General features: G+C 37.2%; 1 protein-coding gene across 1 annotated transcript; it reads right to left on the reverse strand.

Moving 5' to 3' along the window:
* Positions 1–4,072: 4,072 nt before the first annotated feature.
* LOC117412091 (zinc finger protein ZIC 4-like) lies at positions 4,073–12,025 on the reverse strand. The gene is made up of 2 exons (XM_034020084.3): positions 10,565–12,025; positions 4,073–7,640 (listed from the first exon to the last, which is right to left on the reverse strand). The coding sequence occupies exons 1-2, from the start codon at positions 11,607–11,609 to the stop codon at positions 7,027–7,029; spliced, it is 1,659 nt and encodes a 552-aa protein (XP_033875975.3). The 5' UTR covers positions 11,610–12,025; the 3' UTR covers positions 4,073–7,026.
* Between the last annotated feature and the right edge of the window lie 11,031 nt (positions 12,026–23,056).

Consider the following 23,056-nt stretch of genomic DNA (forward strand, 5'->3'; position numbering starts at 1 on the left):
TCCCTGAGGGTCAGAAACATTCCAGGTAGAGCACACTGTGTACTCTGAAGCAGTCAGGACAGCCAGCAGCGGCTTCATTAAAGAAAACAGGCAGCTGTGTGAAGGAAACAGAAGGCTCCCCCAGGGGACACTGGCACCGCTGCTCCTGTAAGGGTGGACAGAACAGACACAGCCTCATTCCAGGACCTTCCTACCACTGGACACTCCCAAAACCCTGGCAGATCAGTGCCCACACATCTGGTGGAGCAAGCTTGTTTGATTTCTACAGTGAGAAGCACTTTACCTTATCACCTTCTCATCCCCTATGTATCACTGCTGGGCTCTCACTGCAGACAATGCTCAGATCCTGGACAGCAGGCAGCTGTGGGACTCAACAGCTTCCTTTGGTCTCCATGGGGTGTTTCTCCCCTCTAACCAAATAAGATTTTCCAGCCTTCAGACAGAATATCAACTTGCTTCAAGTTTACTTTGTAAACGTTTTCCCAGAGACTTTCTACCAGCTACGTTTTCTTAATAAGGATCTGTTTGCCTGTTTAATATCCTATTACAGTATAAGTGCTTTTCTAATCATTATTTAACAATGGGGTTGTTTTTAGCAAGGATGATTGCCCACAAAGCACATGGAACAGCATCACTTAACTTTGTTTAAATAGAAATCACATGTTTAGGACAAACCCTGTCACATAGATTGCAAGTGCACAAACAGATCTGTAACCTGCATATCAGAAGTGGCCGCTTCAAATCCCTCGTCTGCCACTGAATGACACACTGTGTGACCCTGAGCAAGTCACTTAACCTCCTTGTGCTCCATCCTGCGGATGAGATGTTAAATCAATGTCCTATTGTAAGTGATTCTGCATATAATGCACAGTTTACAGCCTACCTCTGTAAAGCGCTTTGTGATGGTGGTCCACTATGAAAGGCGCTCTATAAAAATAAATAAATATATTATTATTATTATTATTATTATTATTATTATTATTATTATTATTATTATTATTAAATCCAGTTATACATGTGCCAATGGGTGGGTTTATGGATTAAGCTTTATAACAGATGTTAAACAATGTTATCCATAATGGTCTTTGGACAACTGTTTGAATATCATATGAAAGTCTAATATATGGCTCATGCTTTAGTAAAATGTTTTTGGTGTTCTGCTACAGTAAAAGCTGTTTTTTAACAATGTTTTTTACATTTGAAAAGGTTGTTAGCCATGTTCAAACATATTTTGTTCCCTGAGTTTTCACAGAGCTTTAAGATATCACTTATAACCTCCTATTGCTTCAAGTAGTGTCAGGACCCTATTTGGCTCCGTGGCAGTTTAAAAAGTTGAGCACCAATGTTCCTGTTTTAAAGCACTGCTCATATTCCAGACATTAAGGGGACGCTCCTGACCACGTACAATAACAGCAATATCAAACGTTTCATACGCCATTCATATATAATACATAGACACAGAACCACATGTCACCATTGAACAAACTGGACTCTCTGAAGTGCTCAGAGGGCTAAACGATGACTTCTATAGTGTCAAACTGAACATGACTGTGGGGCACCCACAGCACTGCCCTGATAAAAGCAAAGTGTAATAAAGACAATAAGTAAAGCATGGTAAACCAGAGGTAAACGCTGTAAAGCCCAGAGAGGTATGATGAAGAATATTTAAACATAACATTGCAAACCATAGGGAATGCCCAATGAAACGAATGGGAAAGCAAAGGTGAATTGCAAAATTATCATAAAACAAATACTGTGGTACACTTTTATACGGGTTTTCTTCATTCTTTATTCACGTAAAATCAATCAGTCCTTGCAGTCGTATACTACACAATATAAACAGGTGCAATTGTCATTATTTCACCAAGGACTTTCGCTGTTTGTGTTTTCCAGGGAAGGTAGCCTATGGATAGAAATACAAAAATTCAATTGACATCTTTATGTTTAAAATACATTATTCTGTACAGAATGCGCATTATTTAGATGAGTTTAAAATGAGTTCAGATGTGCGTTTAGTAGGATGCTGATGTTTGAATTCTAAACGTGGACTGATGGATGTAGATTATTTGTTGCTATAGGGTCTTTTTTTTCCAAAATAGGCCCACGCTATAAAATGTTAATTATTTTAATTATTTTAACAGACTCAACAAAAGGGATAGTACGAAATTTAAATAGGACAGCACTGATGTGGATAGTTCATATGCGCTCAATAAACAGAAGGAAAAACACAGACCATTGTTTTAAATGAGTAACTGTTTATTTTTCACCTAGACCAAAAATCTCCATTCTGCCTGTAACCGAGCTTTCCTTGTAGCTTCTAATGTATTTATTATTATTATTATTATTATTATTATTATTATTATTATTATTATTATTATTATTATTATTATTATTATTATTATTGCAATAGCGAGAATAGGAAAAATTAGCATGCAGGAAATGTACAAAATGAATACTTTGTTAATCGTATTCGATTTTAAACACATTTTAGGGGTGTATGCAGTATCAGCAAATAACCTTGGTAGACCTTAGTATAGTATATTGATACACTACTAAGCGCTGCATTAGGTCATACGAGTTATTTTAATGTTTGAAAACATACTTCAGACGCACACGAAACCATCACTGTTGCTAAAAGAAAAAAAGACACGTCATGCGCCTTTAGGATTTACACGATATTGCATTCGGGAATTCTTTACATTTGCAGAATATAATGTGAGCTATAACTGTACGGCGGGTTGAAGTAGGAATGGCTTTAAACCAGGCGGTGACATCAATTTGGACGAGTTACGCCGTGAAAATCATCCGACGGTGTAATAGCAAGGACATATGGCAATGAAACGATCCATTACTGGTGTCAAGAGGGTCGAATCTGTAAGCTTCGGAATCCATACAAATGTACAGTAATAGGATATCAGGCATTTATCAAACTGTATTACTGTATGACAAAATGCGTGTTTAAAATGTGCCTTAATAAAAACACCGGTCATGTCTTTACAGAAATGATCTAAAATGATCCATTAATAAATGTTATTTGTATATCTTACGATTATATATATGCTGTATATATGCTATATATATATATATATATATATATATATATATATATATATATATATATATATATATATATATATTCAAGATGTAACGCACAAGAAAATATTGCATTATTAAAATACCTGTTTACAATTACAGAAAATATATTTTATTGGCCTTTCTTCGTGTGTTTTTTAAATATATATTTAAATTTAAATTTTATATATATATATATATATATATATATATATATATATATATATATATATATATATATATATATATAAAGGGTCTAAAAACTCATACCGTAAACTCCTTCCAATGTACCGGGGATATATTTTGAAGTGTGGTTTGTTATATTAGGGTTAGGGTATATATATTTTTAATGGTAGTTAACCTAAACATACAGTAGATATCCTAGATATAATATAATACTGTTATATAACCCATTTAGCCAAAGCGCTTGATTGCCACTGAAACATGTTCGATGTCGGTTTACTGTTGTCCCCCACAACGGATGGTTGAGCCGGGAGGATAAAATGTGCGGGGGTGGGGGGTCAGTAACCTCTCCATTGACCATATTATTGATTTGTCGAGATACTTTTGAAAGGGAACTTCAGAAAAAATGTTCCCGTTTATGGCTCTTGTAAACTTCTGACAGCCCTCAATTCAGTTTCATCTGATGAGTATTACTCTGTACGTGTTTGATACACACCACTGCCCATGCAGTATAGAGATCCTCTAGAAAACGAGATAGCTTTATTATAAATGTTAGTGACATGTCACATTCAACAGTTACCAAAATAATAGCATTCTAAATAGATAGCTATTAGCATAATCACTTGTGAGCGCCTATTGTGGCAAGCGCCTATCTCATTTTGAGACCAATTGATTTTGACATAGGTCAGTCCCATTAACTTAATGGACAAGTCTGTTTATTTTTAACTATTTACTTCAACGTGTCAATGTTATAAACAGAGGAGGCGTTATCTGAGTATTTGCAAAGCAGTATTTATATACTAGAGGAGATCGGGGACAGTTGTTACATTTTTTACCTTTCTCTCCATTACGTACAGATGATTTGAGCTATTTTGACAAGACTTTGATACAAACAACTTACACCTGTCCTCAACCAATTCCCATAGTTATCCTGTTTTAAGCGCTGATATACACATGGCAAGAGGGGTTGAAATGTAAGGTGTCCGATGTTACAATTGACCCCATGGACAGGGTCAGTTGTAACAGGGGGTGGGGTCAGATGTAACATTCTGTGAAGAATAATTAAATAAATAACAACGCACTTCATTTAACTCAAGAATTGAATGTTTTATTGAATAAGGTCAATTTTCACGTGAAGCATTTTTTATTGAAAAAATAAAAATGTTCACATAAGGCATTTTTTTGTTGTCCTACTTCTAAAACTTTTTAACATCCCAAAAATTATGGGCCTTATCAAGCAAGAATATGTCACTCTGATTCACAATTGTGATATATGAACACTCTGTTTCCTTCAGTGCAAGATTCATGTGCCCAAATATAGTTCAGCTAATGGTGTATGGGGTCAATTGTAACATTACAACTGGCCCCAACCCAGGGAGCCATTACTAAACCCCAGCAAGAAACAACAAAACTAAGAGCAACCAATTGTGTCGATTATAAATACAGAGATCAGGGATGAGAATGTGAAAAACCTGGATCCAAACTGTGTAACACAGGTATATATCACAAAAAGAAAACCGGGGGAAAAAACGTACTGAACTAGATCAAAAAATGATTTTTGTAGATAAAATCTCAGGGCTTTGGCACAGATAGCTCCTCTTCCACAGGCAGACCTGATCTGCACATGTGCGGAGTGATTGATGGCACTCTAGCTTGCTTCTGATTGGAGAAATTCAAGGTGTTACAACTGTCCCCGGTCTCCCCTACACACTCCTATCGATATATAAATCCTTTCATGAATATACATTTACTGTGAGTGTGTGTGTGTGTGTGTGTGTTTTATTGAAATTCTAAAAGACGAATCTCCTCAAGTTGCATTCTGCGTGTTAACCAATACCAGTTGTATGGCAGGCAATCGTTTGATTCTGCATTCAGGTAAATATATCCCCCTTATTGACGTAGCCCAGTTATACAGCTATAATGGAATGGTGACTTGTAGGTACTGGGCCTCAGTCTCAGTTTGATCTATAGCCTCGTTTCCAACATGATGAAAGTAGTCTAGTGGGTTTGGAACCTATACACGGCGTTCCCTTTCAGTGAACCTCCATACCGGACAACCCGGCTCCTGAACAATCAATAACGTGGAGCTGCAATTATTTGAAAAGACTCGCACGCTATTGTCTCATTGTCTTGTGTACAGTCATTACACGAGCCATACAAACCACAGGAACAATCCAATATTAAAACAGCCATATTGAAAATAATTGTATCCATCTTAAGTTACCCCCGAAAAGTACCCATTACCGGGTAGACTACAGCACAAACTACACAGGCCTGCCCTGAATTAACGCATCGTTATCATATTCCGTCAGGGTTCTAATAAACGACTGAAATCAAATGCATTACTAGATTGAGTTTGTTCTATTTGCAAATACGCCTTTTTCCTATAGTTAGTGCATTGAATTTGATTAAACGCGCAAATGTAATTCAAGGCATCCTGAGTTTAATCCACTAAAATCTAATAAAACCGAAGTAAACACACTGCTGGTGCTGTAACTATACTGTGTTTCAAATATATATTGGGCTTCGTTTTAGTACATATCGGCTGATCAAAGGGAATAGACACACTTTAATGAACGAGTGTATGCATAATTAATTATACTGTACATACAATAGCATTGTTAATTAAATGCCTTAATGCTCATCAGAGACTGTCTTGTATTCTCTATCGACTTCAAATAACTTTAAAATCTGTGTCCTCACATACAGAATCCCATAATGAGGCACAGGTAATAAATAAACAGGGACACATACTGCCTGCGTAGAATCCACTCTCCCTTCCCCCTGCAGCATATTCTGCACTCTCCTGGTATTCTACGCCGTTTTCAGCGTGTTTGCATTTGTGCACCCTGTCATGTAATGGATAGCTGTGTGTACCTGTGACATATTGTTATTATTTTTACCGCACTCTTTATTCTGTGAATTCAAATTGTTATTGGTAAACACGAAAGATTAAACAAAACCAGTTCAAACAACCATGAAGCGGAGTAAAAAAAAAAGGAAATTGTGAATTCCAGCAAAGCTGAATAATACTAGGAGTTTTATCTAAACAGCAAGGTTAGAAAACAAAAAGACCGGAGACCCCAGAAGGATTTGGAGTGTTTTGCACAGGATTTGGAGCACAAAACACACAGCACAAAACACATTTCTAACAAATAGGTTTATTGTTGAGCACTTAGGAATATTTAGACATTAGATAATGTGTAAGTAATTGAAATATATAATCTCAGATCTGACCAATAATACATTTTAGAGAGAAGACGATATTGTTTATAATATAGTTCCTTTTTACAAAGCTCAAGTTCCCTCTTCAAATGATAATCAGTTTTATAAAATGTGTTTTATGGTGAACATGTACTGCATCCCACACTGCAAGATCTGAAGCGTCAAGTTCCCGCGCGCAATGCATCAAACATACATTACAAGACATACCGTGCCTTTGTTATCTTCTTTTTCATTTGAAAAGGAATATACACGTCATCCCAAATGTAGATCAACTCTGTCAGATAATACAAAATGCGAGAGGTTTCTTTTCTTTTCTTTTTTTGAGGGTGGTGGTTGGGGGGGGGGGGGGGGGCTGTTGACGACGAGCACTAAGAAATACCACATCCCCATTTTCTTACATTCAAATTCATTTACGATACATTACATATTCAATTTAAAACAGATTAATAACACGTTACAAACAATGGGCTGGGTTTTTTTTAACACCAAAACACAATATATTTACCAATACTGTTAAGCTGAATGCGTTTTGTATTCTGCGCAGTTTTATTCTGCTGAAGAGATGTCGCTGTTGAAATGTTTCGAGGCACAGGTCTCGACGGCACTGTGACAGGTATACCACCCATTGGTTATACGCTTGTCAAAAGATAACGCGCCTTGAGACTGGAAGTTCCTATCCTGTGGGGTTTGGATCAAAGTGTTAGTGGGCAATGACGGCTCCGTTCTAAAATGTCCTCTTTGTAAGAACACTGGGTCCGAAGTCGATGAAAAGTCCAAACCGTTATCGAGCTCGTAATGGAAACGAGGCCCGACAGAAGAACCGCTTGGACTTTGTGTGGAGGGAGAGTCTCGTGTTGGTGCGGAACAGGCCGTTGCACGCTGCGCGTTTGAGGAAGATCCGCTTTCTCGGTCCAAAGATGAAGGGGATCTGCGCGCTTCACCGCGCTCCTTTCCCCCGCTTGTTTTAGTCATGTCAACCTTGCAGTGAAGTTTCACGTGCTTGCGAAGAGAACTGGGGTGCGTGTAACACTTTTCACACCCCCTGACCTTACACATATAGGGTTTATCACTGGAGTGGACGTGAGAGTGCTTCTTCCGGTCACTGCTGTTAGCAAACCTCCGATTGCAGCCCTCGAATTCACATTTAAAAGGCTTTTCACCTAAAAGGGCGGGGGGGAAAAAATGACCCAACATTACCTCCAGGATTTGCATTAGGTTGAAAGTCATTTTTAGCATGTGTATGATTTAAAGTCTGGTAGTGACAAAATACATAATTATCTTGCATAATTTCAAGCGGTCTCAATGGCCCAAGAGGAAAATATATGCATAGGCCTACTATTACATTTCAATATTTGCAGACAGTTTTTGTATACCTGGCATGTGAAAAAGAAGGATTATATAATAATTTAAAAATGATATAAATCAATGTATAATACACACACACATACATACGCTGTAATTGCATGCCTGTACAACCATTCAAATCCCGCTTGAGTATCATACAAATCACTGCTATATTTGTATTATTTTTTGCACTTTGTATGTCCTACAGCATCTTGAAAACTGTATATCTCCACAATACACACACAAGTGTAGTGTTGCGGTTGCGCATATTTCTGTGACAATAATATCGCCCTATATAAACCATTTCCAAGATCAGCTGTGGTTTTACTAACTGTGTGTGTCAGGAAACTAAATATTGAGGTCGTATTTATAACACCTGTGCTTCAAAGTCACTGTACATTTTTTAACTCTCTGTATCTATATAAATGAAGACAGCACGTATAGTTATCTTGTGCACCGTCTCTGTCTGAGAATGCGTTGTCCTTATTTACACATTTAATATAAAGTGGATAACGCGATAAATACATTGTTAGGGTTCTGCCGATATAGGCCCTCCTTACAGCAGCTTCTTAGTGCGAAACAACAAGACATGATTAAATTGTAAATTGCAATTGGGCAATGCGAACACTCTATAAAATGCCCGCAGCTATGAATATATTTTAATCACTTTTATTTTTTATCGTTTGGTACATTTTTAGCCGCTAAGGACAGCATTGCCATAATTAAAATTGAACCCTAGTAATAGTTATTAAAAAAAAACATTTAAAAAAAAAATAGTGTTAGATTAAAATAAAATAAACAAATAATTACAAATGATTTGTAGTCAAACGAAAAGCAAGCTGCTAATGTAACAAAACTCGCAAAAAAAAAACCAATTATGGTGGTTTGAACTGGCCGAGTTATGCAGAACACACTCTATTTCCAGACTATTATTATTTGCAATAAATGCGACTGCACTTATACAAATGCATTGTTCATTTAGAAATATTGCTTCCTTCCTGTGATTTTGACAAAATTGAGTGATACAAAAAAAATAGATGATTTCACATTTCGGGACTGTTCGCGTACTCTTTTTTTACAGCCTATACCTATAAAGAGGACTTTAGAAGGAATGGTTTGATAACGCCTAACAGTATTTTCAAACAGCATATACATACATCTTTTTCATCCATAACCAAAGTAGGATTGTGCAGAGCACGTACTGCAACACACTTGAAGCATTCTCAGTGGATGTTCTAGAACGACAGAACTGTCAGACGTGTGATCTACGTCAGTTGCTCCCATGTGTCCTATTTTATGTATTATATTTTTTGTGCTAGTTCTTAGAAAGCAATAAACACGCCCCTTATCTTTGAAATATAAAACAAAAATATACGCTTCTTTAAAAAAAAAAAAAGCACCGGATCGTTTTGATTAAAAATGTACTAAAGCACTTTACATCAATATTTTAGTCGATTTTCAAACATTATGTTAATTATGGGCAGTAATTCTACGTTGTAATAAAACAAATGCCGTTTTGTCGAATGAACAATGAGACGTCATTGAAGAAACAAAAAAATCGCGTTTCTTTTGGGAGGATAAACACGAAGCAATTTGTTCAAATTAAACCTAAAAACGTGACAGGGTAAATGACTGTGTTTTCTTTGTAATTAATCTATTCAAAAGGGTTAGCAGTATTTGCATTTAAATACGAAAACCAACAAGAACAAAACATGACACTGCATAGATAATAAGTTAAGGCAATGTATCGATTTCTGTTATTCCTTACATGATATATTACTGCAAGCGCGTACTCTTTATCCGAATGTTTAGACACAGCGAGAAAAGGGGGCACTGCCGCTTTAAATCGAGAGCTCTGACAAGACGAAGCGGGTATTGTACTAAAAAGTTCAAACACAAGTTCATTGAAACCTATGGCACGTTTTTAAATTTTATTTTAAATTCAGTTTGTCAGCTACTTTCTTTTCTATTATGCCATCTGTGTTTATGGTAATTATTGAACTTATATAACGAGTTCATCTCATTTTGTATTGCTTTATTCATTGGCCTTTATTTAAACGGATGGATCAGACGCCAATAATGAAATTAAGTACATTAATATACACTGATTAGCTCCGACTGCAACCTAATTCAATTACTTGTCAATTAATTAAAGCAGCAATAAATAGGACTCGCGCTACTGTTTCCTTCCATTGGGTTATTGAAAACAGAAACGTGGGCTCGTTATTCTTAGGCAGGATTTTAAATGAGACGTGGTCTAGTGGAAGCGTTCCTTTAAGTGCATGGTAGAACCCTATGTGCCTGGAAAAGGTGCCTTTGTACTATAACGTTTTAATTAAACACCTTATGTGCGCAAAGCGTCCACATATTTTCTCAGTGCTGTCTGTGGCATGTCTCGTTCATTTCTTTTTTTTTTTTTTAATCTCTGTTAGCGTTCTGACAAGTTGACCAACTAAATAGGCCAAGCTACTTAACATATAGAATTGCCATATTTGTTGTTAATAAATCATACCATGGTGTGCACTAGCCTTACAAAACAAAATTATAATTACAAAACCACAACAATAATCATGATAACAATAATTATACCAACAACAACAACAACACAAATAATACCAATAACATTACTACTACTACTACTACTACTAATAATAATAATAATAATAATAATAATAATAATAATAATAATAATAATAATAATAATAATAATACATTAGCAACAATCCTAAACGTCACTAACCTGTATGAGTTCTCTTATGGATCTTGAGATTTTCTGACCTGGCAAATACTTTTTCACAACCGTGAAAGGGACACGGGAACGGCTTTTCCCCAGTGTGTACTCTGACGTGGTTCACCAGTTTGTATTTCGCTTTGAAGGGCTTCCTCTCCCTGGCACAGCTCTCCCAGTAGCAGATGTGCTCTGCCTGCTCAGGTCCTCCGACGTGTTCCATCGCGACGTGGGTCACCAGCTCGTACATGGTACCGAATGCCCTCGAGCAGGGTCGCCTCCCACCAGACGTCTCCTTGCTGTCAGTCCACTTGCAGGTCAGCTCCCGTTTCATGTCCTGCACGGAGCACCTGAAGAACGCCGCGGCCGCTCCCCTCTGTATTGTCATGTTCATCGGTTTGTAACTGCTCAGAAACTGAGTGACAAATTGCCTGCTGGCTCTGGGGCTGCCAACTGACTGGCTGTAAGAGTTGGACCTGGGAATTAACTCCCCTGGCAAACCCAGCATCACCTGGCCAGTGAGGTCCCGAGAAGCGCCAGCTGAGCTGTGGGCCTGCTCGTGGAAGGCGGTGAAGAAAGCGGTGTTTCTGCTTTCTCTGAAGTTGGAACGGTCACGGTACCTTCCCATAATACCATGTTGGGAAGCTCTGGTCGCCAGTTGATTAGTAACTGGTGGCATGTTTGATCCAGACTGATCTCCACTGGTAAGATCCCTAGCGCTATGGTGTGCTACGCGTTGGCTGCTGGTGTATCCAAAATCTGTAGTTTGGGGGACAGAGTAACCAACATAAGTAGTGGACCTCGCCTCGGGATAGTCTCGTAAACTGTGCGAGGGGCCGAGTTTTAAGGAACTGCCAGTGGGGTGTCCCATGTGTTCCCCGGCCAAAGGTGGCAGCACCACGCTGGGTTCAGTGTTGCTCTCCCCAGGGTAGACGTAAGAAAAAGGGCAGCCACTAAACCTGGAAAGGCTTGTCATATTTTGTTGGGAGTGTGGCTGTGAACCTGCAAAATCAAGCAATGTTATACTTGGGGTCTGCCTATAAATCGTGTTTTCCATTATTATTCCGGCAGTGTATCAGCTGCATGGAGAATTCCGAGCACCGAGTGGAGCAGCAACGGCAGCAGATGCAGCGCTCGAGTTAGTTCGAGTCGGTGTGAGTCCCATACTTTGCCCTCTTGATTTGTAGCAATAGTCATAGTAGTAAAATGGCTCGAAACCGGCCACCGTGTAATATAAAAGCACAGCAGGAAGACCTGCTTTTAAAAAAAAAGTGCTTTGGGATTGGTTGGAATCTGCTATGATTGACGGCAGCTTGGTTTGTTTTAAAAGTGACACGCATGCGTTCCCTGCATGACTCCTTTATAAAATATTGCACAAAAATGCTTTGAAATGCTCCGCGCAGTGCTAAATTTTGGCGACTCTCTGGCTGTGAGGCTTGGCATCCTTTGCAAACTGGTAAATCTAACATTATAAACGTTACCTTTAGTTGCTTTTCAAAGTCTGCAAACTCGTTGCTAACATTCGTACAGCGAACTTTCTTTGCTTAAAAGAAAAAGTCTGCAGCGCTCAATCTAATTTTCAAGCGTCTATGTGTTAAATACGAGTGCAATAACTCAAAGCAATCTGTCTCTGTCTCTGTCTCTATTTAACCCAGCCTCTGAGAGGGCACAGTGTAAGGTCAGAGATGTGAATTGGACAAAAAGGCGAAAGAACCGTATAATGTATTGTAAAGATAAACTGTATGTCACAGTAATACATTCGCTTCTTGCGAGAGGTATAAAACACATCGTTGTTTTTTTTTCATACTGGGATTCTCCCCTGTTGTAGCAAATGGCTTGATTTAAACAGCATGTTCACACAAGGATCAAACGGGACAGTATTTAACCCAATCGTCGCCGTTCCAGAAACTAAACACGCCCACACACGTTTGTGTACAAAAGGTGACGCGCAGTAATAAATCAAACCCGTGCAACAGGGTTTGGTTTTGTTCCGTTATGCTGATGTAATGAGTCTCTACTCTAATAGTATTTTTATCCTGTTGGTTTTCCTAATATTTGTATGACAAGGACAGCTGGGGTATATTGACCGTGCTTTAATAATACAGCAGAGAATACCGCTAAAACAACAGCAGTCTAAACTAAACCGAGCTGTCTAATGCGCGTCAACCACACTGCGTTTAAACCTCGGTCAGTCAAGGGCTTGGCATAACTAATACACACTTTAAATATACATATACCAAAGATATATTCCTGCCAAGAAATTATCTTCATGTGTTTTGTGGGTTTCCTTTTAAATTATATTGGGCAATAAATTTACTTCTGTACAGTCAGCTTATACATTCCTGCTCGTTAAATTAACCAACTTTTCTTTAAAATTGAATTTCCAGTTCAAACAATAGTGGTTAATCAACGCACACAAATATAAAAAATGGCACCGCTTTACTCTCTGACAGATGTCAGTGACGTTTCAGTATGGCTTCAAAAAGACCCTGAGAAAAAGAGAGTTCCTGTGAGCGCTCGAACCATTGGAACCATATTGAAGGGTTCCAAATGCTCACGGAGCATTCACCTATTGAGCCCTAATTATTCTAGCTGTAACCTCTGTGCGTCAGCATACAGGAATGGTTATTTACAGAACCAAGGGAGAAAGCCCAGAGGTTCGTTTATGTACGTCTTTAAAAAAAAAAATAAACAATAATATTTGTTTATAATCTGTTGGATAATTTTCTGAAGTGCATGAGCAATGTTAAATCTACCAAAAAATAACGTTACACATTAAGTGCATGTGCTTTTTAGTATTAACAAATAGTGTATTTCTTGTTTCTTAGTTCCTTTTTTCTTGGATTTGTTTCTCAACAATGAATGGAAATTGTGCAAAACGATTGAAATAATGAAAAACACTATTCGCGACCACATAACGAAATCAACATGGTCAAATACTGATGCCGACTGTTTCTCCTTTTTAAAACTTTCCCTTTTTGGAATTAATGTTTAACGTGAACTAAATCCGTTTTAAAAAATATATTGCAAACCAACTACTAATTAAAACGCGCCTATAGTTCTTATATGCATAATTAACAGCTATTTTAAAAGAGTATTCATTGTATTTGTATGTACAGTAAATCATAAACATAACTTGTATGCATTATATATATATATATATATATATATATATATATATATATATATATATATATATATATATATATATATAATCTGTTCTATAAGATTGAAGTTTCATTTTCAAAGACTTGGTTTTCCAGTGTGGAAGTCGGGAATAATAGACCCTATCCATTTTTAACCCTTGAACCTTGCTATAAGTTTTGTACACACTCCAAAATCACACACAATAAAAGTGAGATCCTGTTAGAAAATGCTACTAAAAATCGAGACTAGTAAGAACAAACGAATTTCCTGTGTACATGACATTAAACATCGTGCTCCCTGATGCTTTACAAGGCTGTTGCCGCCTCTGTACCTGCTATCCCAGTGCATCAGAGATTACTAATATAGAAAAACAAACGAAATTAATTTCGGTTATTATTGGGGTTTTTTTGTTACTGTCAACATATTTTAAAACAAAATTGCACGGGTGAAATAGGTGTCCTGGCTGTTTGCTAATATGGGAAGTTTGCTTCATTAATTGTTTTGTATCTGCTAAGCTTTGTGGAAGAACTATATACGATATAACACGTTCTAAAATGTTGCTAAAATACCCGATTGTACCCAGGTGTGACACATTGATGCTAATGTAAACACGGCCTATTCAAAATGCATCTTTTTTATTTTTCATGTGTTGGCTTTAAAGTGTAAATGCTGAAGCGGCACAGTGTAGTGAGAACAAATAAAAAACCTTCCAATGCCTTGTTTTAAACACCACAGCAATCATGACATAAACGAGACTACTGAACTATAAAACTATACGCGTTAAGAGAAGAAACGAGTGGCATTTCCTGTGCGCCGTTCACAAACAAACCTCAGATTGCATCACGTCCAATGTGTGTTCTGCGCATTGTTATACACTGCATGTTATGTTTTGTTTTTTATCTGCGAACCTGCGCTTGCCTCATTCAAATACCACCGTGCCTATGAACTCAAGCGTGTGCTTCAGTGTGGTATTTGTTCCTATAAAAGAGAAAATATACGTGAAGTGTCATATCCCTTCGGTCACCATTTTATATTTACATTTTTTGAACTCTATGGGGTTCGAGAACTTCATAAAGCTCTGCCCAATTATCACCACCCTTTCTACCTTTACTCGCGCACACACACACACAGTAGACGACGGTAATGATATATTACACAAAAACCTAAATATCTTCATCTTGTTAACAGCAATTCAATTCCAAACACCCCAGACCGATACAAACAGAATCGTAACTATCGAGGCTGAAAGTAAAGTTGCGGTTTTGTTTTGTAATTTGCTGTAATTGAATCCAGCCCCACCGTGTGGCTGCTTCACTCCAGGTATGTCCACTTCAGTTGACCAGGAGAATGGAAGGCATGTCTGGAATGTATTCTTGTTTTTTATTAACAACGCAATAGCGAGGCTGTAGTCCACTATCCCGGCCAGCAACTCCATTTGCTGAGCAGAAGGACAGATGCCTCGGAAGTGGTAACTACATATCATCCAGATACACGTTTGAAACACTGCTGAAGAATTAAACATGAACCTTATAGAGCACTTTATATAAAAAGGTTTAGTGTTCATTTCAAAATGTTTTAAATTATACTTTAGAAGCAAAACAAAACAAGTGTTTCCAAAATAAACATCGTAGTGTATAGCCAAATATATCACCCGCTTCATGAAATAAGATTCTTTATTTAGAAAAAGGAAGAATAAAAAGCAAGTTATTTTTAAAGAGTCTACCAATGTTCACTACAGGAATATAGAGAGGTGTTTTTTGGAAGATAGTCCTTGCATGTGTGTATGGCTAATAGAATAAGCGTGCAGATACTGCCATTGAATAACAACCTGTGTAAAGCAATCAGACACAAACAACACAATTGGACACAAACAACACAACTTCATCGTCATCCACCAGCATTACTTCTTCATCTGACAATACGATTTCGCAAATACTACAATACAGCAAACGAAAAGCGTGGATGTATTACATGTTTTGTTTTGTGTTGCAGACAGAATTTGGGGCTGCGTTTATGTATTTTTTATAACACACTGCACTAGAAAATACGCGAAACTAAATATATACATATTCCATCGATTCACTTTTTCGCATATTATTTTTTAATAAAATGAATACATCGTATTAACGGTTATCTCTGTGTCAACATAACCAAAACTTTGTCTCTGCTGTTGTCTACAGCCTATTTTACTATACAGGACAGTAAATCTATTCTAAAATATATACGTGAACTTGCCATGCATAACAACTTACACCTTAGTAACATTGCAGGTTTTAACAATTTGAAAATCGCCGTAAGGTTATGTTGTGAGTTTTTGCTTGTGCAGTTACCATGGGTGGAGTCCTGTAGAATTAAGCTCAATAAATAAATATATACATAAACGGGTTCTTTAGATATTTGTTTAGATTGAAATTAGCTGTAAAATACGAGTAATAGGCCACCAAAACATGGCAGTTCCGCCAACCAAACACATGTCAGTCCAGGCGACTGAGACTTAGCCACAACTGCTGATGTTGAACAATATTGTCTGGCTGTTTAATTAGTGACTGCAGTCAGGGATTAGTTACAATCTCTATTGCCACGAGTCTGTAAAACTGGGTTAATTACACAACACATTAATGACGTTAATATTTCCCCATTAAGTGCAAATAACTGAATATATATATATATATATATATATATATATATATATATATATATATATATATATATATATATATAGTATGTATTTGGTATAGTTGTATGTATATTTTTGATGTATTTGGTATAGTTGTATATATATATATATATATATATATATATATATATATATATATATATATTGTATGTATTTGGTATAGTTGTATGTATATTTTTGATGTACTTGGTATAGTTGTATGTATATATATTGTATGAATTTGGTATAGTTGTATGTATATTTTTGATGTACTTGGTACATTGTTTTGTTTGTCTGTGTGGAGTTCGGCGGGTGGGTGTAAATCACGGCATTAACTTGGTGAAACACCAACACCAAACATTCCAATATAATGATACGCTACACTTTTAAAAACAACAGCGCCGACACAGGCACGGTTTCACTGATTTAGCTGACCATCAGTAGTGAAAGACGGGGTGCTGCAGAGTAATTAACTCCGTCAGTCTGCAGTGTTTCGGCTCGCTCCTTTGCTGCAGAGGTAGACGGTCAGGAGACTGAGGCAAGATGCCTGCCAGTAGTTTGTGGCTTCGGTTGCCACTCTGGGCGCAGTCATGCAGAATGGGTCAATAAAATGTGTGCCCCGACAAAAGGAGGAAAGACAATGAAACAGCCCACAGGTCACAGCTCATCTAGTCACTGATTGAGATATAGGCAACTTTTTTCTGGGGTTTTCGGTCTCAAGAGTTAACCTGCGTTTCAGTGATCAAACGGGCTTCCCTGACACATTTTGATCCCTGGATACTATACAGGAAACACAAATAAATAAAAGTCCCTGAATGGGATGAATCGGGAGTTGTGATAATGCAGAAAGCAACCAAACACTTTGGGAACGCGCACACCAAATCAGAAGTGTGAAAAAGCAACGCGCCTTGTTTTGACAAGGATTGAATTAAAGGTTTGGAGATCATTGATATCTGTGGTACATAGCTTTGAAAACACTTAGGGTGGCAACTAGACTTTTTTTTAATCTGTGAAATTAATGGACAATACTAAAGTGTGAACTTTGCATTGTGAATTTTCAAATCGGTCCCAAAGTGAATGCTAACGCCGTCATTATTATTATTATTATTATTATTATTATTATTATTATTATTATTATTATTATTATTATTATTATTATTATTATTATTGTTTGTTTCTTAGCAGACGCCCGTATCCAGTTGTTACAAGATATCTCATTATTTTGACATACAATTACATTATTTTTTACACATTATTTTTACATACAATTACCCATTTATGCAGTTGGGTTTTTACTGGAGTAATCTAGGTAAAGTACCTTGCTCAAGGGTACAGCAGCAGTGTCCCCCACCTGGGATTGAACCCACGACCCTCCGGTCAAGAGTCCAGAGCCCTAACCACTACTCCTATCACAGCGATGGGAGGGGTGGTACAGGAAGCAATAGTTCATTAAACTGCACGGATTATATTAAAATGTAATTATTATACAATGAACAACTGTTCAGCGGTCGGGGCACACTATGAAACTTGATCGACACACGATTTAACACTTCTTTACTATACAAGTTTAAATGTACTCAAATGTATATATTAATCATGATTTAAAAAATGACCAAAAAAAAAGTTCATTTTTGAAAATCTGGCTCTTGTTTTATTATTTAAAAAAAACGTGGTACAGTCCCATTGGATCAATTACAAAGAGCAAGATATAGACAGTTGTTATTCAATATAGAATTTCGTATCTCTAAATCCAAACGAGCCCTTTGGAGAATGCATTCCTTAAACACAAACATAAGCCATGTGACAGATAGTGAATCCTGTTAATTCATGCTGCAACACTGAAAATCAGCTGGGCTTTTAAAACAGGAGAGGGAATTAACGCAATGTGCGATGCAGTGTATTCTTGTAGGCTTTAAAAGCCTAAATCATTGCTCGGATAATGGACAGTGATTTATATTTCTTTAATTGTATTATATTATATTGTACGCGGATGGGGAGTCTGGGGATTTCTCTTCACTTATTCCACTAACTGTTCTGTTTTCCAAACTATCCTTTCTGCAGGCATTGTGGTCTTTTGAAGAATGTTGGCCTGGGAGTCAAATTTCAGAAAATATCTGTCTGCCTCTTTTGAAAAATGGGGATCCCGTGGTGAGGGGGACTTAATAAAATACACGTGTATAAAATAATACACTCCTGAAACTGCCGCTGAGCGTTCAATGATGGCATATTCGCTGTATATCAATTAACAGGCGACATTAATAACGTTAATAAATGCACAATAAAATGATGTGTCATTACTAAACACAGACATGCTTTATTTTCGCTGTCGTCAGGAGATCGTTGTGATGACGCCCTTGATGATTCTACCCCAGCGCTGTCCTCCACTCCAAAAACAAAGCGATGCAGCTTGCCAGGCCTGGGCACAAAGACGACCGCATAATGTTGTGTACACAATTAAAACGGCATGTTAAGTGTTTGTTTTATTTTATTTTAAAACAGTTTCAACATAATGGGAAGACGGTGTAGGCCTATCTATATTGTGAAAGACAATTTTCAATCACACTTTTGATATTTCACTTTTTATTTACGTGGAGTTAAAATAAGTATAATGACATCAACAGAAATGAAACAGGATCATTATGCCGAAACCACTTATTCTTGAGTTTGACTTCTAGCTCTGTTTTTAAAACGGGTCTGCTGTTTGACATTTATTTTATAAACCAACATGCGGGCAAAGTGCAAGAATGGAGGGATAATTTCTCTGCTTTTGACATTTCATAGTGCACCTGACCTTCAGTGTCCACAAATACACATTTACACAGTCTTGTCGAAAATGAATGTATGTATGCGTGTGTGTTACATCTATCTATCTATCTATCTATCTATCTATCTATCTATCTATCTATCTATCAATCTATCTATCAATCTATCAATCTATCTATCTGTGTGTGTGTGTGTGTGTGTGTGTGTGTGTGTGTGTGTGTGTGTGTACAATTATTTTGTTATTAATCTTCAATCAATTGATCAGTGTATGCATGTTTAAGCCAACACTCATTTACAACGAATCTTTGAAGTTTCAGATACACGTGTTGCACATAGACTGTTTGTGAGAATAGAGCTAAGCACAAGATCGTATTCTCTGTTTCTACTGCCCCGTAATGGTTCGGCTGCTGCAAGAGGAACCCGGCATGCCGCTCTCCACCTGCTTGTTTCGAGATACACAGAGAAACAATCGCCATTCCGATTCTGTGCATTTGTACAAGTGCTTGTGTGTGTGTGTGTGTGTGTGTGTGTGTGTGTGTGTGTGTGTGTGTGTGTGTGTGTGTCTACAACACTCCGCATTTCAATAGCGCAATAATGAACAACAATACTGCTATCAGTGCTTACAGTGAACTACACTCTCTTACACACACAAACTTTAAATTACCCACAAAATATAGGCTGTATGTATAAGGTAAAGTTTAGAAAAAGCAACAATTGTTAAAATTCATAGGAGAAACATCACAAAATCACAAACAAAATGAAACTATGCAAAACATATTAAAATCATACAGTTACCGCTATGTTTAAAAAATTTAATTAAATTAAAAAAGCACAATTCTAGAGCTGCCAACGATGACATTTCGTATATTTATTTATTATAAGGTAAGACTGGGGGATATTTTCATTACAACGACACTTATAAAATAAATGTGCAAGAAGCATTTAAAAAAAAAACGCTGAACCTTAAGATAAACATTGAGATGAGTCACAAAATGACACACACGATAAGGAGAGCACATACTCCGCAGACAAACTCCACTGCGAAGACGCTGTCCACACAGAGAGCACAACATGTTTGCGTGAAAGTGAAAATGTTATGCAGGCTCCCCGTATACCTTAATAATTCACGTTTTCGACGATTTGTTCTATCTAAAATTAACAAAAATAAAACCAACAGTATTATAAGACGAGTATTTAATTAAAACTATAATTGTATTTATTTATTTTTTTTAATTAACTACTTTGCATGTGGTTACAATTTTTAATTCGTTTTTTTTTCTTTTTCGTCTTTTTGTTTGCGTTGATGTACATAGAAATGTGATTTACTTCTTTTTTTAGTTCAAGAAATATATTTCCAGAGAGTTGCAAGTTAAAGAAAATGCTTTCAAATAAATTCTGAGCTCCAACTGTTGTGTAGCCGTTATCAGTAATAGTTACCGTTTTTTCAGTTATATATATATATATATATATATATATATATATATATATATATATATATATATATCACTTCCAAGGATAAAAGTAGATATGCAAGAATATAATTATTTAAATAATGCACACATAAATGTAGACTGTTTTGCGCACACACACACACACACACACACACACACACACACACACACACACTCCGGAAAACACACCTCATTAAGGTTCTGCCTTCACCGGGGGACACCACGTGCTGCACATCCACAGTTGGAACAAAATGTCACATATTAAAAAAAACAGCCTGTTGAAAGGTTTATCGGAAAGTTCATGAGTTTGAAAAAAAGGGACGCATTCAACTTACCCCTCCTGAATAAAGGGGGGGGGGGTGAAACGAGGGTGAAAGAAAACCACCTATTCCTAAACATTCTAGACATCTGGATGAATGTATTCTTCTGAAATTCAAGATCATTTGCAGCACAGACTGTTTTATGATATGCCGTGATCTCTGCTGCGCTGTCAACAGTTGCTTTCGATTATTTTTAAAGACAGTAACATACAGCTACACATGAGGCCCTTTTCAAGCCAAAGGTCACTCGCCCTGCATTGCCCTATGTCGGCAACTTCAGAGACCGTATACAGCGGAATAGTCCGTAGATGAGCTAATTGAATTATGTGTTTTTGTTATAGAGACAACAGTGCACGAGCTTCTCGTTGTGAATTATCTTACAGCAACACCCCGGCAGTGTATATGGGGCCATCTATAATAATTCTACTGTGGAGTCCTTTCACTTCAACGAGCCAATAAAATATTGAAAAGGAAAAGTTAAGCAGACTTTACTGCCTGTCACTTGTGAAAGTGCGCAGAGGTCGCCATGAATCTTAGCTTTAATACTTACCAGCATATTTACTGTTAGAGCTTTGAGTGTGTATGAGAACGCGGCTGTGTGTGTGTGTGTGTGTGTGTGTGTGTGTGTGTGTGTGTGTGTCAGTATTTCCTTTCCTTGGGGGCGAGCATTGGGGGGGCAGTAAAGAAGTCATCTCTAAATTTTAAACGCAGTATTTTATCGCCCACATTATACAAACCTGCCAATCCCACCCATTGCAGTAAGCTTACCTCCAAAAGTGAACTCTTCCACGTGTTATCTGCAGGCCCTTCAACAGAAAAACAAGAATGATAAACTCACCTTCACTGTTACGCTATTCTTGTAGAATGCGGTGATGTGAGAATGAAAGCGGTATAGATTGAAGGTGAATGTGAAAACGGAGGCCTCGGATTTGAAGATTTTTTTTAAAACCCTAAAATAAAGAATGTGAAGTGTTTGCAGAGACTGACTGAGGAAATGGATGTGAAAGCGGTGCAGTTATAAAGAGGCGCTTGAGGTTACTCTCCCAGCGCGTCTCTGAACTTGATCAGATTTTATGTTTCCTGCAGCGAGTCGGCGGCAGCCCTGTGAAACTGTCTCAATGGCTGGGGCTTTTTTTTTGGGGGGGGGGGGGGGGGGGGGGGGTAGGCAAAATCTCAGGATATTCCAATTACTGCCATCGTTCTTTCTGTCCTTTATTTGATCGTGCTGTTCAGAAGAGTTCTTTGGAAGAAAATACCCCCTACCAACCCACTCAAAAGCAAGGATTCGGAGTCTGATAGGTTCAAATGGTCACTGAAAATTAATCGAAAGAAACGCAGTTCCATCTCAACGTCTGGGCTACAAAATTTAAAAAGTATAACGTCTTAAATTATTGCCAACAACTCTAATCGTTACACCGATTCTAATCTCGTAATACATACCCGTTAAGGGGGATCTACGATATTCTTATAAAATAATATTTTATATGAAATTATACTTTATAAAAATAGACTAGACGTAATTGTTTAACAAAACAGACTGCATTCCAAATAAAACTGCAGTAAGATCGGTGCTTCTATCTGAATCGCCGTTTATATCGTGTACATGAAACGGGAGGATCTGCGCGTCAGCAGACGGATTGTTATCAGCAGAACAAGAAGGCGATGATCTGTTAAAAAGAAGCTGAAACAAGACGACTGACCCTTTCAGGGTTTGAAAGTTTCACATTTTATTATCCTCGACGTGCCACTATTTCAAAGGACTGGGAGGTTTTACGGCCGTACCCAGGGGAACAATTGAGCTAAACAGATGGGCAAAGCTAATTAAAAAAATAAATAGTAGCAATAATAATAATAATAATAATAATAATAATAATAATAATAATAATAATAATAATCCAATCACAGTCATAAGTAGGCCTATAACAGATTAAAGCTTTGTCTTATTAATGTATTAATTGCGTTATTTGTCTTTGAAAAGATAAGCATAAAATAATTCAACAGGAAAGAGACAAATGTTACTTCTCCAAACACGTCTCTGCAGTGCATGCGTTACATGCGTAAACATGGTGTTGGTTTATTGACAAATAAAACATGTAAAACGGTTTGTTTAATAATGTATGCAAAAAAATAAATACCAAAAAATACCAAGTACGAGAAATTACAGAAC

The sequence above is a fragment of the Acipenser ruthenus genome, chromosome 16, assembly GCF_902713425.1.
Source record: "Acipenser ruthenus chromosome 16, fAciRut3.2 maternal haplotype, whole genome shotgun sequence".
NCBI lineage: Eukaryota > Metazoa > Chordata > Actinopteri > Acipenseriformes > Acipenseridae > Acipenser > Acipenser ruthenus.

Excerpts from the sequence above, each read along its gene's own strand:
- LOC117412091 (XM_034020084.3), bottom strand. The coding sequence starts at position 11,609 with ATGGAAAACACGATTTATAGGCAGACCCCAAGTATAACATTGCTTGAT. Across the intron at positions 7,641-10,564 it reads CCATAAGAGAACTCATACAG|GTGAAAAGCCTTTTAAATGT; the intron begins GTTAGTGACGTT and ends CCGCCCTTTTAG.